Raw genomic sequence first — 23,851 nt, 5'->3', positions numbered from 1 at the left:
GCTGCATCTACCAGGGCCCGCTCAACATCTCTTGCTCCGACGCTTTCATAGACTCAGGCGCTAAACCCACCATTTCTTCTTTTCACCCGTCAGGAGGCCCAGCGCTTAAATGTATTTCCTAATGGTGAGCGTGTGCTGCAGGCTGAATCTTCCGGGTCTGTCTCTTTGATGTGACAGCAGGTTGAGTGTGGTGCTGAGTCTCTGTGTTCCAAGGCCACGGACAATAGCCTTTACACCGGTGAAAAGGAGGACAAAGTCAAGTTGATGCTGGGGGATTAGCCCCCGCTGTCTCCCACCTGCAACAATAAGCCCCCCGGCCCTGGCCAGTAGCACGACCTTGGGACATTTGTTTCTGTACTGACTTGGTCCTCTGGGTCATGCCTTGGCCCTTTCAGGCTGCAGTTTGTAATCTGTGCTGATCTGCCAGGAAGCTACGAAGGAAGCACAGGTGAGTTGGATGTGCAGACCCACCTTAGCACCAGCCTTGCCCTCCACCACCTTGCCTTGTCCCTCCTCTCCTGTGCGCGTGGCAGGAACACCTCCTTCCAGCGCTGGGTGAGCAGGCACGCTCTGCGGACCTGTTGGAACTTCACTGGCACTCTAGGGTGGTGGCCCCAGGAGGCAGGAGTGAAAATATCCCAGGGACTACTCTGCCCAAAGGTTCCTGGAAGAACAGAGATAAATTAATACACAGTAAATATAGGATGGAAGGGAACCTGAGTTCTAATCAGAGCAAAGTTTTGTGAGGTCCACGTAATCAAATTCAGTTCTGCCCATGGTTCCGTAAGAAACAATCCAGGGCAATTGGCCCTGGAGCCTCAAGCCCGGAAGAGCTCCTACAAAACGTACCACATCAGCGCACAAGTGACTCAGTCTACGCTAAGAACTTGCAGGATAAATCCAAAATAGTTCTAGCACCTGCTTCAAGAAACCTCAGCTAGGGAGACAAGGTAACCTACTTAAGCAGGTACGGAGTCTCTCTGAGCAGTGACTCGGGTTAATGTCATCACTACAGCCCACTCCTCATCACACAGCTCCCCCAAGTCCTGAATCATTCCTACCGGGACATGATAGCACAGTTCCTTACCAAATTCACTGCCTCCAGTCTAGCCGAGTTCTCTAAATTTACATGTTTTTGATTTTGATAATTTTTGTGAAAATAAACTGATTTTAAGGTATACACTGAATTTTGTCTGCCTCCCCCAAATTCTTCTGTTGAAGCCCTAACCCCCAGTGTGACTGTATTTGGAGATAAGGCCTTTATGGAAGTAATTAAGGTTAATTGAGGTCATGTGGTGGGACCCTGATCCAAAAGTGATCTTATAAGAAGAGACACCAGAGTGTTCACCTTCCCTCTCTCTCTTTCTCTCTGGGCCATGCGAGGACTCAACAAAATATGACCTGAAAAGATGTCCACCTGCAAGCCAGGAAAAGCCCCCTCTGACCACACTGGCACCCTGCTTCAGACTTCCAGTCTCCAGAACTCCACACATGTGAGAAATAAAGTTCCACAGCTTAAGCTGCCCAGTGTATGGTATGTCATTACGGCAGCCCGAGTACTGGCCTGATGAATACATTTGACTTCAGAGAATTCATGACCCAATGGAGACTCCATCAAGGCTCTGAACTGGGACTGAGCTGGTGGCCAGGTGGATGGTCCATACATATATGCTCCCTGTCTGTGCTCCACAGGCGCACAGTGCGGTCCAGGGAGGATGACAACAGAATCTTTTCTTCTATCAGCTCCAAACTAATGAGATAAAAGGGGAGAAGAGATGCCCCAAGGTTGCACCAGCGTGAAAGGGGTGTTGGCTTGATATGTCAATACACCACTAATTAAAGTTGGAACACAGAAGCCAGGTCATCTCCCGAGTTATTCTTGGTACCATTCTCCCCTGCCTCCTACCATGACATACCTGCTCCAAATTCCTCACCTCCAGCCCCAAGACGCCAGACAAGACATATTGGAGACCATCTTATGGATGATGGGTCTGTGAGGAAGACCAAGAGGCTGAAAAGAAACTTCTGGCCAGGGTTCAGGTCCCACCCCAGCAATGACTCCTTTTAACTCCAGTGAAAAAAAATCTTAAACTTACTAAGCTTCTAAACTTACACTAAAATACCAGATCAATTTGAGGAAAACAATCATCCATTTACAAGAAAAATGAAGACTTCAATCTCATCCTTCACTCTGTGTAGGCAGCATACATGTTTCCAGCAGCAGCAGAATTATAACGCTGCTCTCCTCTTTTGACGACTTCAGAGGTCTTCTGAGAGAATCCTGAGTCTGATCAAAGCTGTGAAAAGGATGTTAACTCTTTTACACATCCCGGAACTGTAAAACAGATGGTACTCACGATGTCACCATGCTGACGTGGGCCCGCCAGAACATCCCATCTAAATCAGAGGAAAGAGCACACCTGAGCACACTGGCAGAGGTAGCCACCATGACGCCAGACGCTGCATAACGGTCCCTACAGGATGGGATCGGGTCTGGAGGAGCGTCCAGCAGGGAGAGAGGCACTGGTGTGGCCAATCACTGGTCTTGCTGCATTAATCTGAGACATGTTTATCCAGTATCTATTACGTGCAAGACCCTGTTCCAGCTCCAAAGGCACATAAAACGGGGCCTGTGCAAGGTCCTTATGCTACGGTTTCCTTCAGCACTTAGGGTTTGGTAAGCATGCAGGAGGAGGCGAGTAATCAAAAATAATTTTTAAAATAGCCTGGTGAAAGCTGTGTCCCCAGTAGAGACCAGTGCAAGGCAGATCACTGTTACTCTAAATTCCAGTTTTTCTTACTTTAGCACTTAAACTTCTTCGGTGGTGGAACAGGAAACGAGCTTTACAGAAGCGTATTTAATGGAATATTATGTAACCATTTAAATATGCGAAGTATTAAACATACTAAATAGACCTAAATATGGTTATTTAGAAAGTTGGCCAAGAGATACAATGAAAAATACAAGCCCTGAAAATTATGTATTGTGGGTATTGTGGGCGTGTGTGTATGGGCCCTGTATATATATATACATATACACATATACGCACATACATAGAAACTTTCTGGAAGGAAATTCAGGTTCATTAACAGTGTTACTAGGATGCAGGAATGGCAGGTTAGGGGGGTAGAGGAGGTCAGAAATGCAACTAGTACTTTTCACTTTGCGTTCTTTCATGCTTTTTGATATTCTTCTAAACACGAGCACTTTTACAATTGTATGAAAGTGTTTCACAATTTTAAACATATTTTTGTTATTACCAAAACAATATGTATCCAGAAAAATTAGAAAAGACAGTTCCAAAAAGAAGAAAATAAAACACATCTATAACCTCATGTACAAAAAGGTAACATTTGTTAAAACATTGGTGTGGTGCATTTTTTTTATACTTTTGATTTTTCATGTACTTTGTTTTAACAAAGGTAGAACTGTACTGTCCTATTGTTTTGTGATCTGATTTTTTTTCATTTAATAATTTCATCATGACTGTTTTCCCTGCGAATACATTTTCGTACATAGCACCCCTATTTAATGACTAAATGACATTCTAATATGTTACAACACCGTATGTTGGACACCTGGCTTTCTCTATTATTTTCCTCTCTCTCTTTCATGAGAAATATATTGATTCACAGCCTTATGACTAAATCTTTGTGCACATTTATTATTATTTCTTTTGGTCAGATCTTTAGAATTGCTGGTTGAAAGCTTTAATGCACATTGTCAACGTGCCCTTCAGATACTATACACCAATTCATTCTCCACCCAGGAGTGTATAAGTGCCATTTTCCCATTTCCTTGTTAACATTGAATACTTTCATGAAAATATTTTTCTCTAGATCTGCTCTTAAAGGGTTTTAAGAGATCTCTTCCTCATTGGGTGCAATTTAATTTTACCAACCGGAACATTAAACTAAGACTGAAGCTGTGCTCATCAGAGTGTTTAACACAGAGAGCTCGTTGCCTGCCCTTGGAAGGCTGCAGCTCTGGTCCCGGCAGGCCGTACTCCTCGATGTCGCAGACGTGCACCAAGCCGTCCTGGTCAGCCACATAGTCACAGGTGTCTCCTGCTGTCACTGCCATGCTGCTGATCCGGGCTTTGTCTCTGGACTGAAAGACACACGCACAGGGATCATTACACAGAATACACACAGAGGGCGCATTACATATACACACACAGGGTCCATCTCACACACACACGCACACACACACACACGGCCCATCGCAGGTACAGCTTACTTGTCAGACCATGGCAAGTGAAATGCTATCTCCCATTTATAGTAAGAACTAGTCACTGTGCTGGTATTAATCCTCCAGTAAAGTAGACATACAGATAGAAAGGGCTTGGAGCCCTGATGAGCTGCTGCGTCACTTAGGCTAGTGTCAAAACAGACAGACAGACAGACAAACAAACCCAAACCTGAAGCATGGAACTTATTACCAAACCACGGCCAAACTTAGAGTAGTGAAGTTTGCGATGGGACAGGCCTCGCGAACAGCCTCCAGAAGGTGACGGAGCCCTGGAGGAGGGGAGCAGGAGGAAGGGCGCCTGGGCGTATGTGCCTTGCGTTTCCCGAGCTCCCTGCTCGGTAGCTGCTTTTAACTTGAGATTTAAAATAAAATCCTAGAGCTTTGGAGCAGGACGTTGGCCCACTCATTACATGTTACTGAAGGCTGGAGGTCCTGTCACCCGGGTGACATCACCGAGCTAGTTAGTGGGCTCGGGAACCGGCCCCCACCGCTGATCCCCAGCGCAGGATCCTTTGCTCATCTTGCGGCCGAGTAGGCTGGCGTTAGTCCGCCTGGGCTCCAAGGCGAGACCGGAGCAGCCGGAGGGAAAGGGCAGCGGGCGCAGCCGGGGCGTCCTGACCGCCTGGAGATGCTTCCTCTCCAAACCCGCCCGCAGCGCCGCAGGGAAGAGCCGCGCGGGCTCCCTTCTGCCCTCGGGCCACGGGCCCGCCAGGGCTGGGCGGGTGATCCCAGCGCCGCTGCCCGCGCCTTCAGGAAGGTGAGGCAGGAAGCACTCCGGCCTGGGCCTGGGGGCAAGGAGAGCGTTTTGGTTGTGCTCCCAGCTCTTTTCTCATCCTCTCCTGGGTCTGTCCCCGGGTCACAGAGCTGCCCCCGGCCTGGGGCCTGAAGCCTAGGCGGCGCACGAAGGAGGTTAGGAACCAGCCCAGCCTGGTTGACCGGGTGAAGGCAGACGTGAAGGCTGAGGGCCCTGTGGCTCAGGGCACCCTGGCGTTGCCATAGGACCCGGGGAGAGAGACAGGGTTTGGGAACTTGGTGTGGGCTGGAGGGCGGGGCCCGCGAGCTGGTGGGGAGGTCGGGGCTTTGCCCGGGACTCTGTGGACACTTCCCAAGAGGTCCCCACTCCCTGGGATTCCTGGATTGGAATAATACTAATTAACCTGCATGCCACTTTTTACGTTTGCCAAGATGCAGAACCATGTGAAATCACGTGGTACTGGGTTATCAGTCCCAGGGTCAGACGAGGAAATGGAGATTTAAAACAGTTACAAGCTTTGCTCAAAGCCATCAAGAGTTCATTCTTTCCTTCACTCGTTTTTTATCGGGTCTGTGCACTTGGGAAACCACGGTGGACAAGGCAGACTGAGGCCCTGCCAGCAGGTGGACGATCACCACAGCAAGGCTAATCCACTTAGTGGAACTTCCTGTGTCAGGCACTGAGCTCAGTACCTTCTCAACACCACCATGGTCAGTTAGCACAGCAATCCCAGTTAGACATCATGCTCTTGATTTTACAGGCAGTGAGACCGTGGTTTAGAAAGAACCGCATTGCCTGAGGTCACACAGCTCATACGTGGAGGTGCTGAGATTCAAACCCAGATGTGTTTGCAGCCAAAGCCCGTGCCCTTGACATTGGGCTTTGTGGTTGTCCTTGGGGCACTGAGGATTCTCAGAGACAGATGGAGGGTTACCTACATGGTGGTGAGGCTCCTGCCGGCTCCTCGGCCCCCGTATCCTCCCTGAAGCCTGGGGTGTGTGGTCAGCGATGGGCTAAGGTGTCACCTTACTCTCAGATTATCCGGCTCTGGGGGTATTGCCCTAGAGGGTGGTGGGAGGGAGGATGATGAAAAAGGGGGAGGGGCAGCAGAGATAACCCCCTTCACCTGCCCACTTCATCCTAGGGTAGGGGCGGGTGTGCTGCTCCCCCACTCCCCTACGCGTGGTCTGGAGGAGCATTTCACTTCCCAAAACCTCAGTTTTTTCATCCATGACAGGGAGACAATACTTGCTAGTTCACAGAGTTTCAGGGAAGAGTAAACTAGGGACTCTATGGGAGTCGTGCTCCATGACCTTGCTATGAAGCTGAATGGAGATACTGCACCTAAGGTACTCAGAGCACAGAGACACTCAACAAATGGTAACCATTCTAGTTACTGTTACTTAATTCTCTAGCCTCAGTTTCCTCATCTATGAAAATGGGTCCAATAGCACCTATCTCCCTGGGTTGATGTGAGTACTAAATGAGGTAATACATTAAAAGTACTCAGGAAAATGACATACAGGATTAAATATGTTACTTATATAATTATTAGCATATTGTTATTATATTTACTGTATTATTAACTACTAAATACTATTATTAATAAAAATACTATCTTATTTAAATTATTATATTATTATTTTGTTCTAATATTATTCACAAATAAACTAAATATTATTATATTGTTTCCCTAAATAAAAAGCTTTCATCTCTTAGAAGCAGTGAATGAATTCAGCAAAGTAGCAGGATACAAAGTCAACAGACAGAACTCAGTTGCATTTCTATATATGACCAAGGAACAATCTGAAAAGAAAATTTAAAAAAAGAAACCTCCATTTAGAATAGCATCAAAAAGACTGAAATACTTAGGAATTAAACAAGGATGTGAATGACTTGTACAATGAAAACTAAAAAACATTGTTGAAAGAAATTAAGACATAGATAGAAACACATCCCATGTTCATGGATTGGAAGAAATATTGTTAAAACGTCAATACTACCAAAAGCGATGTATAGATTCAATGCAATCTCTATCAACATCCCAAAGATGTTGTTGGCAGAAATAGAAAAAGCCATTTTAAAATTCATAAGGAATGTCAAGGGACCCCTGAGAGCCAAAACAATCTTGAAAAAGAAGAGAAAACTCGAGGACTCACACTTCCTTATTTCAGAACATTTGACAAAGCTACAGTCATCAGAACTGTGGCACTGGCATAAAGACAGATGCACAGGACAGTGGAATGGGATAGAGAGCCCTAAAGTAAACCCTCACATTTATGGTCAAATGATTTTTGACAAGGGTGCCAAGACCCTTTTCAGTCTTTTCAACAAATGGTGCTGAGAACACTGGATATCCATCTGCAAAGGAAGAAATTTGGACCCTTAACTAACACCAGGTACAAAAATTAACTCAAAATGGATGAAAGACCTAAATGTAAGACCTAAAACAATAAAACTCTTAGAAGAAAACATAGAACAAAAGCTGCATGACATTGGATTTGACAATGATTTCTTGGATATGGCACCAAAAACACAGGTAATAAAAGAAAAAATAGACATGTTGGACTACATGAAAATTAACCTTTTGTGCATCAAAAGACACTATCCATAGAGTAAAAAGGAAGCCTACAGAATGGGAGAGAATATTTGCAAATAATATATTGATAATAGGTTAATATCCAGAATATATAGAAAACTTCTGAAACACAACAATAAGAAAAAACAAGCAGTTTCAAAAAAGCAAAGGACTTGAACAGACATCTTTCCAAAAAAGGTATACAAAGGGCCATAAGCACATGAAAAGATGCTCAACATCACTAATCCTTAGGGAAATGCACATCAAAACCACCATGAGATACCACCTCACACCCATTAAGACGGCTACAAACAAAAACCAGAAAATAACAAGTGTTGGTCAGGACGTGGAGAAATCGGAACCCTGTGCACTGTTGGCAGGACTGTAGAATGGCAGAACCCCTGTGGAAATCAGTATGGTGGTCTCTCAGAAAATCAGAACTAGAAGTATCATGTATCCAGCAATTCCACTTCTGGGAATATAGTCAAGAGAATCAAAAGCAGGGTCTTGAAGAGATATTTGTACAACCATGCTCATAGAAACATTATTCACAACAGTTAAAAGGTGGAAGCTATCCAAGTATCAATGGATGAATGGATAAGCAAACTGTGGTGTATATACCTAATGGAATACTATTCAGCCTTAAGAAGGAAGGAAGTTCTGCAATATGCTACAATATGGATGGACGTTATCTTTGAGGATGTTATGCTAGGTGAAGTGAACCAGTCATACTGTATGATTCCATTTCCATGAGTAATCGAGATCATAAAGACAGGAATTGTAATGGTGGCGGCCAGGGCCTGGGGGCAGTGGGGACGGGGGAGTTATTGTTTAATAGGTACAGAGTTCAGGTTCAAGAAGAGTTATGGGGAAGGATGGAGGTGTTGGCTGCACAACTGTGAATGTATTTACACCACTGAACTATAGACTTAAAATAATTAAGATGGCAAATATTACATTATGTGTATTTTACCACAATTAAAAAAAAAGAAGAAGAAGAATAGAAAGAGCTTTATTTTCTCAGTGAACTCACAAATTTCTGGATTTTAGCCTGGCTGAAATCTCTTGGTCTCTCTCTTTCGCTCTCAAATTCTTTCTCTTTGATGTAGCGGAAGATGTAACAATTCCCAATACATAGAAGGAAGAATGAAGCTAAAATATTGAAAAGTTGGCAGAAAAAATATGTTTTCAGCTTTGCTTGCACGACCGCCTTTCTCTCTTAACTCCCCTCTCTACAGAGGATGACTTCAGGAGAAATGTCCAGATGGTTTTCCAAGTAAGATGGCAGCCTCTTAAACAGTCCTATGTGAAAAGAGACCACTGTGTTCCATTCTGCCCTTCAGGAAGAGCCAGTACCGCTCTTTCCCAGAAGGATGGGGGAACTTTCACATATTTCCACCTAATTTGTGCAATTTTTGCAGTGTTGAAATGTGAATAATTGGGAGCTATGGCTGGCTTTGCATTTTTGGAGTAGAAGAGGAGGTTTTCAAAACCAGCAGTCACATAACTTTAAGCAATAAATGCTGCTTCAAATAGGATTTTAAATTAGAACTGCTGGCTGAAAGGTCAACATTGCATTCTTGGCCAGTGACTTAATTTTCATTTAAATGCAATGAAAATAAACCTTTAGAAGGAAATGCCACCATTTTTCCCCCTAAAGATTTAAAAAATTCTTAGGCACTCTCAGAAAGAGCTCCACAGGAGAGGCTTTTTTTATGTGTAGTAAAGGGGGTAAGAATAGACTGGATAATAAATCTGCAGGTAAGACTTTCTTTTTAATCTCGTGGTGTCCAGTGGTTTCAGTTTCAACCCCTGCCCTCCAGAGTGTCTCTCAAGCACAGAGGGGCTGACTGCATCACTGTATCATTACTTTACCTGTTGGGCATGCACATTTTGTCTCTGGATTTACACTGACTCCCCTGAGGGCAGCACCAGACCCCACATCTCTCTCTAGTCTCCTCTACGCATCTCCCATGGAGTTATGCCCGTGGAAGCAGCTCAAAGATATTTGCTGATCCAATGAATCATTAGAGCTTTTCCTTGGCTACTAAATCATCAAATGCCCAAAGCAGGTATTGTCGTCTGGGGCTCATGGCTCTCTAAGGGTTTGCTGGCTGGGTTTCAGGAGATGCAGGAGCTCTCCAGTTTTATGCAGATATGCCCAGCACCCTGTGTCTCTCTTGTTGGGGCCCCATGGGTGTGAGGCAGTGGGTCCTCTGGCTTTTGGCAGATGCGGGTCTTCAGATGGCCGCTGGGAGAGGATTGGCCTGGACTCTGGACGTGGGGAGAGAAGGGGTAAGAAGCCCATTTGGCTGTGGGCTCCTGCCAGTTTTCCAGTCCAGCACCGCCAGCAATGAAACTGACAGACGAGTGGATCCTCCCATGTGTATTTTCCCATGTGGTTCAGGACTTAAGGGGGAAAGGGATGTGATTACCAGCCCCAAGACCTGGCACCGGGCCTGGCACATAGCAAGGGCTTGTCAATATTCTTTGAATGAATAAGTGAATGAATGAACCCATCCAAGAGAAAGGGGCTTGGAGAAATGGACCCAGGGCAGGGAAACTGGGGACAGTAGGGGTGGGAGGGTGGGGAGAAGTTTTGCAATACAGTATACAAGAAGTAAGGACAGGCCCCAGTGGGACGGTGGGTTAGGGGGCTGTAGGCCATGTGAGGACCCAGGAACCTGAGGCCACTAGAGGGGGCTGATGGTGAGGGTGGCATAAAGCCTGAGGGCACACAAATGAGTGACCATCAGGAGATGATGTCTGAACTGGGCGGGTGGGGTGGGTCTGGCTTGCTTGCTAGGTGATAGAAGCATGTGGAGGGTGGTCCTAAAAGCAGAGGAGAACAGTCAGCACTGGAAGAGCTGTACCAGCAAGGCCCAAGGGGCGGGCAGGGGATGAGAAAAGGGCTCCTGGAGGTGGTGGGCTGGCCTGCGAGATGAGCTTTCATGGATGGGTGCCTGAGGATGTGGACTGAGCTAGCTCAACTCTTAAGCTTCCTTCCAGTTTAGGGAATCTGAATCTCCATCTGACGAGTTAAGCCTGAATTCAGGCCAATCCCTTATAACCGGAAGCCACCCAGAGCTGAGGCTCCTTGAGACAACTTGCTGGGAGCCCAAGGCTGCCAGGCCAATCAGAGTGTCCGTGGAGGCCACCCCGCACCTACCTTCTCCGTCTTCTGCTCCTTCAGGGGGGCTAGAGGTGTTGAGCTTGCAGTACCTGTGGCCTGAGATGACATTCCAAATGATGCTCTCGCCATCATCGTGGGAGGTGGCCAGGAGGAAAGGTGGGCAGTAAGCCACACAGAGGACGGCCTCCTTGTTCCTGTGGTTCTGGGAGAGACAGAGAGGGACAGATTGAGAAATCCAGTCCCCAGCCACCCACAGCTAACTTCCCTCCATTTGGTGCCTAAGACAGAGGATCCTGTGGTTGCCCACATCAAGGACTCACCGGAACCTCGTGGCCCAGCCCAGAGGACCAGGGGGTCCCCCAGGCAGGCGTCTGCTTGCAGGTCAGCAAGAGAGGTGCTGCATCTCCTGCAGCCAGTTTTGTCACCTTCCCCAGGCAAGCGCTACTCTAGCAGCTTCCTTACCTCCACATGGCGCTGGCAATATCGGAATGCTGATGGGAAAGGACAACGGAACCCAAGCACTGGCCAAAGGGGTGTGGTCTCCCCAGAGCCCCACATCTGAATTCCAATGTGTGGAGTCCCTCAACTCAATTCCCCCAGGGCTCCCATCTGCCCCCATCTGTGGCTCACCAGTGCTGTTAGGAACTGGAATTATCTACTCTCCTTGAAAGGAAGATTTTTGGATGTGGATCCTTAAGAAAGATAAGAAATGAACATATTTTTGGTTTTGAGACTAGTCTGCAGACTTCAAAGAGTCCCTGGCCGTTATCCTTTCCATTTTCTCACTGGGGAGCAGTTTCCTTGTGGAGAGAATTGGCCTTTCTTGGGGCTGTAAAGATATTTTTTTCTCCCTTGCCCTCACCTAGTTCCTACAGAGCGTCCCTTGAGGACCTATCCGCGATCATCTAAGATGCCCCTTCTGCTTGAAAGCTGCTGGGAAGATGGTGGGTAAGACAGTTGGGAAAGAGACATTCATTCAATGGCTTCTCGTGCTCCCACTCGGCTCACGCTCTCCCCCTTCCTCCTCCTCTCGGCTGCTGTTCCCTACCTTGGCCTCCTGGAAAAATCCTAGTAATCTTTTAATATCCTGTACGGTGCTAGAGCAAAGTTAGCAGTTCCCAGCTGTCCCAGCTTTCTCCAGCGTTTCATACATTATTATAGCATCTGTCACATCGTGTGATGATTATTTCCTTAGTTGATCGCCTTGCCAGCCTGTGAAATTCTGGGCCGGGAATCACATTTTATTCATGTTTCTATCTTCTGTGTCTACCCTCTAAGGATGGCACTATGACAGGGCTTGATCAATAGGTGTTGAAAGAATTGATAACTGAATGAATAAATATTTGAATAAACTAACACTTCACTGACTCTGGCATGACTTCTGCCCTTCCAATGACCATGGCTTCCCTCGGGTCATCTTCTGCATAACTGTGTTCTTTCAGTCAGCAATCACTCATCTGCAGACTCCACGAAGGCAGGGACCGTGTGGTGACCACTTTGCTCATTGCTGCATCTTCAGTGAACGGCGCACAGTGGGCCCACAATAGGCATTTGATGTATGCTTGCTGAATGAACACATATTAATAGGGCATCTAAGATAAACCAGACACCAAGCTGTTCCTGGGAATGTGATAGAGAAAACAGACAAGGTCTGTCTTCACTGAATTTGTATTCTAGTGACTTGTAGCTTTTGGAATATTTATAAGGGCGTAATGTAAGGTTGGGTGGTGGGAAGTGGTTATTATTCACAGTAACCTTTCTTTCTTAACACTTGTCTCAAAGGCTTGGCATCCAGACAATTCTGAGAGATGTCACTCAACCCTGAGAAGCTGTAGAAAGTTGGGGGCAATTTGAGTGCTAACAAGAATCGTAAGAAGTCCCTCACAGGTGGAAGGAATGTCATCGCTTAGGTTCCCCAGCCACCCAAGGATGGCACAGTGAATGCGTACAGTTTTGCATGCCAAGAACAAATAGGAAGTGGATGCTTCTTTGAGGAAAGTCATACGTATCACATCCTGGGCTGCCATTCCTACACCGCAGGACTCTAGGCTGAGCTCAAGGGGAGATGCATGGGTTTGCTCCTGGGCCTCATGTCCCAACCTGGACACAGGCCATCACTCTTCTTGGAGCTGAAGCAGCTGCTGGAAGCTCAGTGCTACTGGCTCTACCTGCATCCCAATCACGAAACCCCGCCACAGCAAAGGCTTTTGAGATGCTGTGATCACCCTAGGCAGATGCAGGCCCAGGAGACTCAGGGTGAACCCCAGGAGTGAAGGACATCCCCATCAAGTGCCACTGTCTGGGTTGAGAGCCGGACAGTGGACCAGGGCTCACCAGGTCATCCTGCCAGTGTGCTTGTGGCTTCCGGAAGTGATGAAAATGAGACGGTGTGTCCTGTATTCAAAGCCAAACAGGAGAAGTTGTACAAGCAGTAAAATGAGCTGCCAACACACTCACAGCTTCAGGGAGAGGTGATGGCACATTTTATAACCCTACCCCTCACCCTACCAGTGATGTGGATTTTTGAAATGTCAAAGCAAATTCCCCTACTGCCAGTGGGAATAAAAGGCAATCCAGTCCTGATGTTTGGGCTGATTGCATTCCAGCAAATCATATGTCAACTGACAGGCTCTCCTCGGATGGTCTGCATAGCTTCACCTCTGTAATGAGACCCAGAACTGTTGCAGGGGCTAAAACAAAAGCCATCAGCTCAGGAGCCTGTAGTACCAAAGAACAAATTCAAAGCCGGGACCTCTCAGGTAGTCATCTTTCAAATCATCTGAGGATGCAAGGAACACAGCCAGCCTGCACAAAAGCTGAGAAGACTAGGCAAGGTGAGGGGGAGCCACAGGTGTCAAGGTACGGTCTGGTTTGGATCCCCAAAGATGCCCTCTCTGCCCCGATAGTTTGTCTACCTAGGACTGTGTGACATTGTGATTTATAATTAGAAATATGTATTTGGTTTTTGTTTCCATTCTGAATTTCCTAAGTGCTGACCATGGAAGCTCCTTGCCCTTTCCCCATACTGCGCCCTATGCACCTCTCCCATCTGGCTGTTCCTGAGTTATATCCTTTTATAATAAACTGGCAATCCAGTAGGAAAAAAGTTTCTCTAAGGTCTGTGAGCTGCTCTAAGCCAATTAATATAACCCAAGGAGGGGAGTCTTTGGAAACTCCTATGTTATAGCCAGTTGGTCAGAGGCACAGGTGACAACCTGGATTTGCAAATGGTGTCTGAAGTTGCGGTGAGGAGTCTTGTACCTTATAGGACTCAACCCTGAACCTGTGGAATCTGACGCTCTCTCAAGGTAGGTAGCGTGAGAATGGAGTTGAATTGTAGGGTACCAGCTGGTGTTGGAGAACTGCTTGTTGGCGTGAGGAAACCCCCGTACATCGCAACTGGGCACAGAGTCATTACACTTCTTCCCGTAGAAAAGAACTAGTGAGAAGAAACTGAAAAAGGAAAAGTATAAACTTTTTTTTTTAAAAAAGGGAAGCAGGAAGGAAAGATGAGACAGAGAAGAGAGAGAGAGGAGGAAACTTTTGTCTATATCACGGTGTGACTTGTACCAACAATGGCATAAAGAATTTCTCCAAAATCTGTTTTTAAAGGGAAAAGAATCAACGGGGGGTGAGTGTGGGAAAGGAAATCAGTCTGAAGCAGAGTTTTGAAATACCATAGTTTTGTACATTTCACTGACAAAGTACACGTTTATTCTTCCGTCCCATTCAGCAGCTGTGATACGCCCAGAACAACAACAGACCATGACATTTTGATACTTGAGCTTATTATCTGCTTAATTTTTTGCATGGAATCAATACTGTGGCTTAATTTTGTCATGTACATATGATAAATGAAGACAGCAAGAAAACAACCTCTTCTGTTTTTTGCAAAGAGCAAGATAAAACGTGATTTGATAACAGGGTCCGTTTTTTAACTGGTTCTTAAAGGATGCAGAAGCAGAAGCAGGGTACCCGGTTATTTCCAAGGTGCGCTCCACGAGCAGCTGCCTTCCGAAGGATGCCCTGATCCCAAGAGCGTGGTTGAACCACGGAGGCAGGGGCACAAACATAAATTGATCAAGAATTGTTTTTAACATTTCAATGTTCAGGAGGGAACTTATAGGGTTTTTATTCTTTGACTCATGGCTGCTGAATTTAATTACTCTAGTTTGTGATTTATTCCGTAATAAAGTATTTGGTGGAGAGATACAGTGCTTCTGGTCTCTACCCCTACACAGTTATCAAAATGTGCAGAGAATTGCTTCCAATATTCTGGAAGAGCCTCGTTGTCTGAATTACCATCTGGGACCAACCACAGTTTGGGGGAATTCTTCGACACATTTCTTTCTGGAAAATTCCCTTTACTGTCTTGGTGTCTTCCTCCAGGACAAACTTTGTATCAAAAAAGATGCCCCACTAAGTACCCAAGATGCCCCTCTTACAGTCAAGTGGACTATAACTCACTTGTTTTGGCTCACCTCCCAGTAGGTACAATCACAGATTTCATTTTGCTTTTCATCTAGAAAGATAATATTATCAACTTATTCTTCTATCTTAGTTCTTGAATCAGTTTACACACACTGACTTCACCCAACGGATGACTGGGGAAACTTCAGCACTTACTTTCTAGTTTCCAGACCACAGTTATGTGTCTTTCAAGCCATCAAAGCACTGCCACCCTCCCTGCCCTAAAGGGCCAATTCAGCCCTCACTCAGCTACAGGAAGGGGCTCACCTTCTCCTGAAAGACGCCACACAGTGCCTGGCACTCACTGACTCAGCGAATGAGCAGACGCATGTGTGAGGTCAGAGGCAGAACTAGTGATCACACACTTGTTACTCCGAGTAATTTTTATCTTATTTACTTCAATTTCATTTATATTCTCTGATACCTGAAGAAAGTTTGCCTCTGATCTTCCGCATAGTCTCACAGGCCAGAACTGTGGAAATTTTACCAAGAACAGACACAGCACATGAACAAACGGAAAAAGCAGGCTTGAGAACAAAAAATCACAATGACACACAAAAGAGACTAGGTTCATCTAGACTTTGCATGTTTGACTTACACGATGATTAAAATGTTTAGAAAAGTTAAACTCTTAAGAAATCAGGTGTATACCAGGTATATATGTATATATACCAGGTATAAACTCTTTTAAAACTCAGGCAGCGAGGGAGCAAATGCATGGGGTACAGCTGGGACCACAAACATTTATGTGAAGTATGTCCTTCCTACATAGACGTTTAGAGTCATTGGCAATGAAATGTCAGAGAAAAGGAGGTAGGATTGTTACATGCCTCCTAGATTCTCTCCCATTTGATTTCTTCCACATTTACTACAAACGCCCAATCTCGCATCATTATAATATGCGGACCCTTGGTAGAAAATGACTTGCTGTGTTTCAGGGTGTGCAGACAACGCCCGTTGCTGTAGCTCCATATTCTCAGCCAGCCATCTCTGCCCCTGGTGACTAGCCTAGGAAACAGAGCCCCCGTCAGGATGGCATGTCGGGGGTCACCCTGCCTAGTGGTAGAAGATACTAGAGAGGGCACATACCTTCTTCCACTGGGTCAAAGGGCAGACAAGTGATTCCAGCGCTGCCCCGAGCCCCAGTAAATTCAGACAACAGTCTTCCTGTTTCAAAGTCCCATACTTTCACCACCTGTATCAGGAAGTTGAAAAAAAAAAGTAGCCTGGAGATACTGGCCATCAAATTAAAGAAAATTTACGTTTAGAAGTCTGCTGTCATAGGTCTGAGAGATAAAATTTACCCCGGAAGTTTCTGTACTTTCAATACAAGTTGGCTTGCCTGAGTGCATTTGTTAGCTAGTCTGCATAACAAAGTACCACGCACCGGGAGCTAAAGCAGCAGGCATTTGTTTTCTCACAGCTCTGGAGTCTGGAAGGCCGAGATCAATTTGCCAGCGGGGTTTGGTTTCTTCTGAGGCGTCTCTCCTTGGCTTGCAGACAGCCGCCTTCTCCCTGTGTTCTCACGCGGTCTTTTCTCTCTGGTGTACACCTCAGAGTCTCTCTCTGTGTCCACATCGCCTCTTGTTATAAGGACACCAGTCAGATTGGATGAGGGCCCACCCTAATAGCCTCATTTTAACTTGATCGCCTCTTTAAAGACTCCATCTCTGAATACAGCCACCTTCTGAGGTGCTAGGTCTTTGGACTTCAACACATGAATTTTGGTGGAACACAATTCAGTCCATAACACTCACTGAGAAGATTAGGAGATTTAGAAATATTGGATAAAATTCTCCTGACCATCTAGGCTCAGAGAAGATAGGTTTGGATTGAATTTTGAGCAGCAAAATTTATTCACCATCAAAGCAAAGCTGAGTGGGAAAGATGACCTGTTTTCTGGGAAGCAGATATAAACCCTCAGGTTTAAGATTTCACTAAGTTCAAATCATTCCAGTCTTGTAGTCACTTTCTTTTAGCCCCATCACTTGAGGAGCCTTTGACTAAGAATCATCTTTAAAGGGAGCTGGGTAGCATCTGTCACAACTGTTGGAGGAATGTGCCCACTCCGAGGAAGGGCATCTTCTGGGGCAGACTTTCCAGGTCCTGCATCCAAAGGTGGTGACAACGTGGGAGCGGAAACACTTGAGGACAACGCTCTTTCTCAGGACCATCGAACATTCCTTCTAGTCTTCCCCTTTGTAAAAAAGGTTGCTCCATTGACATTAGAGAAACTTCTTGGTCTCCAAACCAGAAGCCAGGAGGCACTGTTGTTGATTTCTTATTGCTGAGATCAGCAGTGCACTTTGCTTCCTTCCCTCTGTCCTCCTCCAAGGCCAGGGTTCCCAGGGGTGTGTACAGCTCAGGTGCACTCATCCATTCTCCTTAATATTGCAATAAACCCTTAGCATTACTGGGTTTTACTTCAGTGGTTTCAATCTTTGCAAAGTTCCACAATATGCAGTGATTTGTAATATGGTTGTAGTCCAGAATTGAATTAAGTACCTGATGATACGGACGAATGAGCCTGGGCAGACGGCCCAGGATCCACAACCAAGGGAGGCATCCTCTCTCTGGACCTGCCTTCCTGTTATGTGATTAAACACAGCTATTTTTTTTTTTTCTAATTCACCCAAGAAGACCACCTGATACTGCTGGTAATGGAAGTGAAAAGACTGAAGTGAGCAATGAAAAAACATCTTTGAAAATGACTTTAGGGTTCTATTTACAGAATCAATACAAGGCTAAAGGTGCTGTGTACCCTCTTCAGGTATACCTATTCACTTGTGTTTTGTAGCGGGAGTTTCATGCCATAGCAGGGGGCTCCTTTAAGAATTTCTATGTTGTTCTTGCATGTTCAATGCCCTATGTTGTTCTTCCTTTTGGAGACTCCATTCAATTAAATATATTAACGAGGTCCTGGGTTCAATTTAATCCACCATTAAAAAATAAAAAATTAAATATTAAAAAATTAAAATGCAAACATGTCCCATATTAAATAGAATTTTGCTAGTAATTTTAAAATAACTTAAAGAATATAGTTTTAAGCTCACTTGATAAAAAATTATCTGTTATTCTTATAAACTTTCATATTACATAAAACTATGTGTGTTAGGTTGCAGCTCATATGTAATATGTTGTAGACATTTAATTGAACATTAATTTTCATCGTGCAGTTTACAAGCATTTTCAGAGGCTCGGCAGTTGGTGGTTGCCAGCACTCTGCTTATACAACTGGATGGATGAGGCGTAGGACAGTGGTCTTCATAAATTCAGGCTTCACCAAGATCTTGGGCTATACTCTCTCCTGCACAGATATAAAGCGCCATGTGGTTTAGACGCTGTGGATGGTGACAGTGGGCATAATGATGTTAGGAAGATTTCACACAGCAGCAGATTTGCAAGGTGAGCAAATATTCAAATCAATAATTTAATTCAGTAAGTACTGTGAGAGTATTTACATCTCAATTCAACATCTACTTAACCACCCCCCACCAGGGGAGATATGCATATCAAAATAATGCTATTGAGGGAGGCAGACTGTGTTATCATAGAATTAGGAGCCCAAATGCTAATGGAGCCATTCATTCTGCCTGAATGTGGGAGGAGATCTAGGACTTTCTTAGAGGAGCTGGCATCTGAGTTGTGCCTTAAAGAATAAGAAGGGTTTTGACAGATCAAGAAGGAAAGAAGAAAAACAGATGCTCTGATTCCTGCCCTCAAGTGCCTGCTGAAATTGTTTAGAAATGAGGTTCACACACGTGAAGCAAAAGAAGGCAGGTGACAACGTGATCCAGGACCCACGGGAGGCACTAGCTGTGGGTGGTCAGGAAGAGGGAGGTGCCTGCGTGAGTCTGAGTGCCAAAGGCAGGTTTTTCCTGGTGGAGATAGGACTTGAGTTGGACCTGGAAGGATTGCTCAGGTGTGTGTGGGAAAAGAAGAGGAAGCAGGAAATTCAGGGGTGGAGTTGGGAAAAGGTTGCGCAGATCCAGGGGCAGGAATGTGCAGGATACTGGGAAGGGAAAAAGGCTGGCTTCCTTGGAGTCAGAGGTGACACTGAAAAACCTGGAGGGCAAATGCTTCTTTATAAGTATGAACCCAAACGATACAGGAATCAACTTTCTTAGAGATGAACTGTGACTGAGTCATCACAAAAAAATTCAACCAACAGACCAGGCAATCTATTTCTCTTCATACTTAATAAAACCATGGTGATCTCTGGAGCAGAAACTAGGCAGGAACAGGGGCAACAACAGCCGCGTCTCCCTGGAGGTGCAGCTGAAGTGAGTGTGAACACAAAGAGGATGTGTCCGGACCGTGATGCCCCCAACGCTGGCAATCCTAAAGACGGGGGTGTGCCAGGCTCTGGCAGGAAGAAGGAAAGAGGGCACGGCCTGGTGGCCTGGGACACTCACGTGTAGTGCTGGGGCCTCGGCCAGTGATGCAGGCAGTGACTGAACTAAGATGAGGAGATTGCAGACCATTTCTGCATCACGAGAGTAGCTGAGGTGTGCCCTCCCAGGAGGTATGTGATGTGCATTTTCCTTGCTCCAGCTCCTTATTCAAGGAGCAATGATGACTGATGATGTCCCCTCCTGTGGGCCCGACACTGTGCCACTCCTCCAGCACAGGGCCAGCACAAGCCTCACAAGCCCCGGTGACAGGGTAGGCAGAGTGGCATGCTCTGGACCCTCCAGCCCGGTTCAGAACTAGTGTATCAATCATCCTGCACCGTACAGGAGAATCACCGTGAAATAATATCATTCCACAGGACCAGATGGTCCTTCCAAATAGCTCACACTGCAAGCCCCTGGAGAATCTGTGAGCTCTTCCACCCAGCGTTCACAGAAGAGTGTCCAAACAATACTAGGCAATTAGTGGAGAAGAAATGAACAGCCCGTTCCTCACTTCTGGGATCAGAATGTCCTCAGAACATTCTGCTCTGCCCCAAGCTGAGGACAGTGGGGCCCACACTCATAAACGCATCATTGCCAAAGAGACCAAGGGTTGACACTTACTGATTCTTCTGAGCAGCTGACCACCTGCTGGAAGGCGGGGTTGTACTGGCAGCAGGCCATGGGCTCTTCATAGGAAACCACTAGGTTAGACTCATGGGGAGATCGTGCTCATGAAAAACAGAAAGAGGATGAAACCTTGAACCGGGTGTACAACACGCATATCTGGGGTGAGGCATCGAGTGCTTTATTACAGAACGGTTAAGAGGATGGTCTTGATGGATCTGTGACCTTGAACAAGTCACTGCTCAAAACTCTAACTTCCTTATCTATTAAGTGGGGATAATGGTATCTCCTTTAAAGTGTTGTTTTGAGGATTAGAGAAAACATATATACAGCTGTCCCTCGGTATCCGTGGGCAATTGGTTCGAGAATCCCCCCAAGTGTACCAAACTCCACGGATGCTCAAGCCTCTTAACATAAATTGGCATAGTATTTGCATATAACTTACGCACTTCCTTTCATACACTTTACATAATCTCTAGACTACTTACAATACCCAGTACAATGCGAAGGCTGTGTAAATAGTTGTTGGTGTGTCGCAAAGTCAACTTTTGCTTTTCGGAAACTTCCGGAATTAATGTTTTTTTCCAGCCACGGTTGGTTGAATTTGCTGATGCAGAGCACATGGATAGGGAGGGTCGACTGTAATGTCCTTAGCACAGAACCTCCCATAACACAACTGGCATGAAATGAGCAGTGGCCACGAACCACGAAAACTGGTATCACATGTGTCCTTGCTGGGGCAGCCGGAGTGCGATTTCGTGAGAACCGTGAAACCAGAGAATCACTGCAGAGTGAACCTTCTTCCCTATTAATTTACATCTTCCCTGAAACAAACTCTGTTATCCCATTCTGAATCCTCAAGCCTGAATAGCAGAGCTTCTCCCTCACAGCAGGGCCAGGGCCAGGCCAGGTCCTGGGAGGCCCTGCAGCATGCCTCCCACGGGAACCCAGGAGCAAAGGGGTGCCTGTGCCCGTGGACTGTGTCCCCTGAGCCACCTCTGGGAGGTCAGCACACAGAACGGACAGCCCTCGGAGTTAAGCCACCCCCACCCCTTCGCACTAATTTCCTCATCTGTAAAATGGAATCTTTTATAGACATTTTATGAGGAGGAAGTGAGGGAAAGGATGTAAGATGTCTGGAGGAGTCTGGCACGTAGAGGACACTGAATAAACGAATGTTGGTCCCCAGCCTGCACTCTCTTTACTGTTCCCACGCCCGGTCAGCCCCAAGCCTGAGCCACTAACCAAGATTCGGGGACCTGAAGCCTCCGATTTAGCGCCAGAAGATTCTCGGTGCGGGTGAATCCCTTTCAAGGAAGAACAAGATTTGGCATAAGGATGATTAGAACTTTCCCACGATGGTCCCTGGACGGCGGGATGTGAAGGTGGAGTCTGGCCAGTGTGTGAGGAGGGGGAGGGTGTGGGGAGCAGAGTCCCAAAGAGAGAGCTGGGCTTCCAGCCAGGCCCTGCTTCCTTCACCTGCGTCCCTTTCCCAGCACGGGAGGGAAAACGAAGTCCCCCCACTTCACAGATGAGGAAACCAGCAGGACACTGAGCCGGACCAGGCAACTCGCTCGAGACCACAAGATCCCGAGGGACAGAGCAGGGAACGAAGACCTTCTGTGGCACCTACGCGCTGGTGCTAGAGACAGGCTGTTTCTGCCATGGGGTGGAATTTCAGACGCTTCGCTCCCCTAAAAAGTCAATCACACAGGCTGTTTGTTCTATACAGTGGTGTCATGCGGACCAAACAGCAGTTTGACTGACTGGCAGTCCTGTTTTTCAGCTGGTTGCTTTGGCATCGTGAGTGAAGAGCCTGACTTCCAGGCCTGGCTGCAATGCCAGTCTGGCAGGGTCCCTGTGTGTCCCTGAATGGTTGCCCTGCTTTGGGGACAGGAGTGGTTGATGCCTTAGGACTGAATAAGCAGCCCTGGGGCTTTTTGGACAATTTCTTACAGGAGGAGGGCCAGTGGTTGGAATAGGGCTCGAGAGGTAGATTGCAGACTTTTGGATGATATAGGGAGCTGGTGCCGGAGTAATTAGTAGGAAATGTTAGACAGCTTGCCAAACATACACTGCCAGCCAGGGACGTGGGGCAGACAGTCCCGGGGCTCACACAGAGACCTCAGCTGCGGATCGTTAAGGTTGGAAGCAGCTGCACTGGGCTCTGCAGTACCTTCTGGAGAGCTGACCGCTCGGGGCCCAGAGGGTAACCCCCTACCTGAGCCGCAGGTGCAGGAGAGCGATGGCGTCAGTGGCCACACACAGGGCTCTGGGGTGGGGTGGGGGTAGAGGCAGGCCCCAGGCTCCCCCTAATACCGCTGGCTTTGGAGGAGGCAGTAAATAGGCAGCTGGCGGTCTTCAGATCCCAGATCTGAGGAGGAAACGAGGAAAAAGTGACCTCAGCTCCTGAACAGCCTGCTTCTCTGTGTTTCCAAAGCTGTCACCTGCTGTGGGGTCTGGTTAGGCTTGAGCGAAGTTTAAACACTGCCCCAATCCCACCTCACCCAAAGGAAAAGTAGTAAAAGGACTTTCTTCTCCTTTGTTTGTTTGTAAAGGAAGCAGAAAGCGGGGACCGAGTTCCTGAGCCCCTCGGCCATGCCGAAGCTGCCCGAACAGCGGGGGCACTGCAGCCAAGCCACCCCAGAGCTGTGCTTAACTCCCTTCTTCCCACGGGCCCGGCTTCCACGGCGGGGGCTCACACCGTGGGCCTGATCTGTAGTGCAGAGTTACCACTATCCCCCAGATACGTTCCCATTTCTTATGACAGGTCCTCAAAACCAGCCACCGAAGAGACACTTGGAGGACACAGGGGACAAACCTCAGGAGTGGCTATTGGTTGAGAGCATGGAGGTCCCGAACCCCTGCCTGAGAATCCCAGCTTCACTGCCTTACGGCTGTGTGGCCTTGGGCAAATTACTATACTCACTTTCCCTCAGTTTCTTCATCTGTAAAATGGGGAGAATAAGAACAGTACTTACCTTATAGAGTTGTTTTAAGGAATTTAAAATTTTAATAAAGAGTGTTTATGATAGTGGCTAGAAAATGGTATAATATAGTTAGAATGATAATATTATTGTTAATCATTTATTTTGATTGGCACACAAGTCATGCTGTGGTTCATGTGGGATCTTAAGGTTCTGTGATCTGATGAGAATTGCAAGGAGTGGCTGCATTTTGCCTGCTTCTCTGTGTTTGTTACTATGTATTATGTAGATCAGCTATGTCTCCAGTCTTGAAGGAATGGCCTTATTTAAGAGATGTCCTCTGGGGCTCAGAAGAGCAAGCCTGCCTGGCCACCAGAGCCAGGTGTTCAAGGGGTGTGCCTTATGTGGGCTGCACGTGCCCTCCAGCTGTGGTGGGGCTGTGGCTGCCTTGGGGCGCTGGTGAGCCAGGCTATTGTTTCCCTGGCTGTGGGACCCTGCCAGGGTGTGGGGTGGACGGGGCTGTCAGTGGGGCTTGCCCACTGGTGCCAACAGCTTAGATGGAGAATTCCAAAATGGTGCCCACCAGCACCGGCATTAGCAAGGAAGACAGAACACATGAATGGCTCCTGTCAGCGACTCAGTGCCCAGGAAGTATCCCAGCTGGCTCCTGCTTCTCCAGCAGACACTTGAAGACTAGTAAATGGGTACTCTCCGCC

General features: G+C 46.7%; 1 protein-coding gene across 1 annotated transcript in view; it reads right to left on the bottom strand.

The window, feature by feature from the left end:
* Positions 1–1,614: 1,614 nt before the first annotated feature.
* LOC105066313 (cilia- and flagella-associated protein 337-like) overlaps positions 1,615–23,851 on the bottom strand; it is a 35,142-nt gene continuing 12,905 nt past the window's right edge. Inside the window, 15 exon segments of the mRNA XM_045513983.1 lie at positions 1,615–1,750; positions 2,358–2,474; positions 3,966–4,111; positions 4,898–5,037; positions 10,754–10,919; positions 13,052–13,111; positions 14,419–14,462; positions 15,183–15,239; positions 16,116–16,195; positions 16,277–16,289; positions 16,292–16,382; positions 20,206–20,312; positions 21,229–21,236; positions 22,430–22,500; positions 22,502–22,582. Of these exon segments, the coding sequence (XP_045369939.1) occupies positions 1,615–1,750; positions 2,358–2,474; positions 3,966–4,111; positions 4,898–5,037; positions 10,754–10,919; positions 13,052–13,111; positions 14,419–14,462; positions 15,183–15,239; positions 16,116–16,195; positions 16,277–16,289; positions 16,292–16,382; positions 20,206–20,312; positions 21,229–21,236; positions 22,430–22,500; positions 22,502–22,582 (1,317 nt within the window).

This window comes from Camelus bactrianus, chromosome 14 (assembly GCF_048773025.1).
Source record: "Camelus bactrianus isolate YW-2024 breed Bactrian camel chromosome 14, ASM4877302v1, whole genome shotgun sequence".
Lineage (NCBI taxonomy): Eukaryota > Metazoa > Chordata > Mammalia > Artiodactyla > Camelidae > Camelus > Camelus bactrianus.
This window is presented reverse-complemented; position numbering and strand designations above follow the sequence as displayed.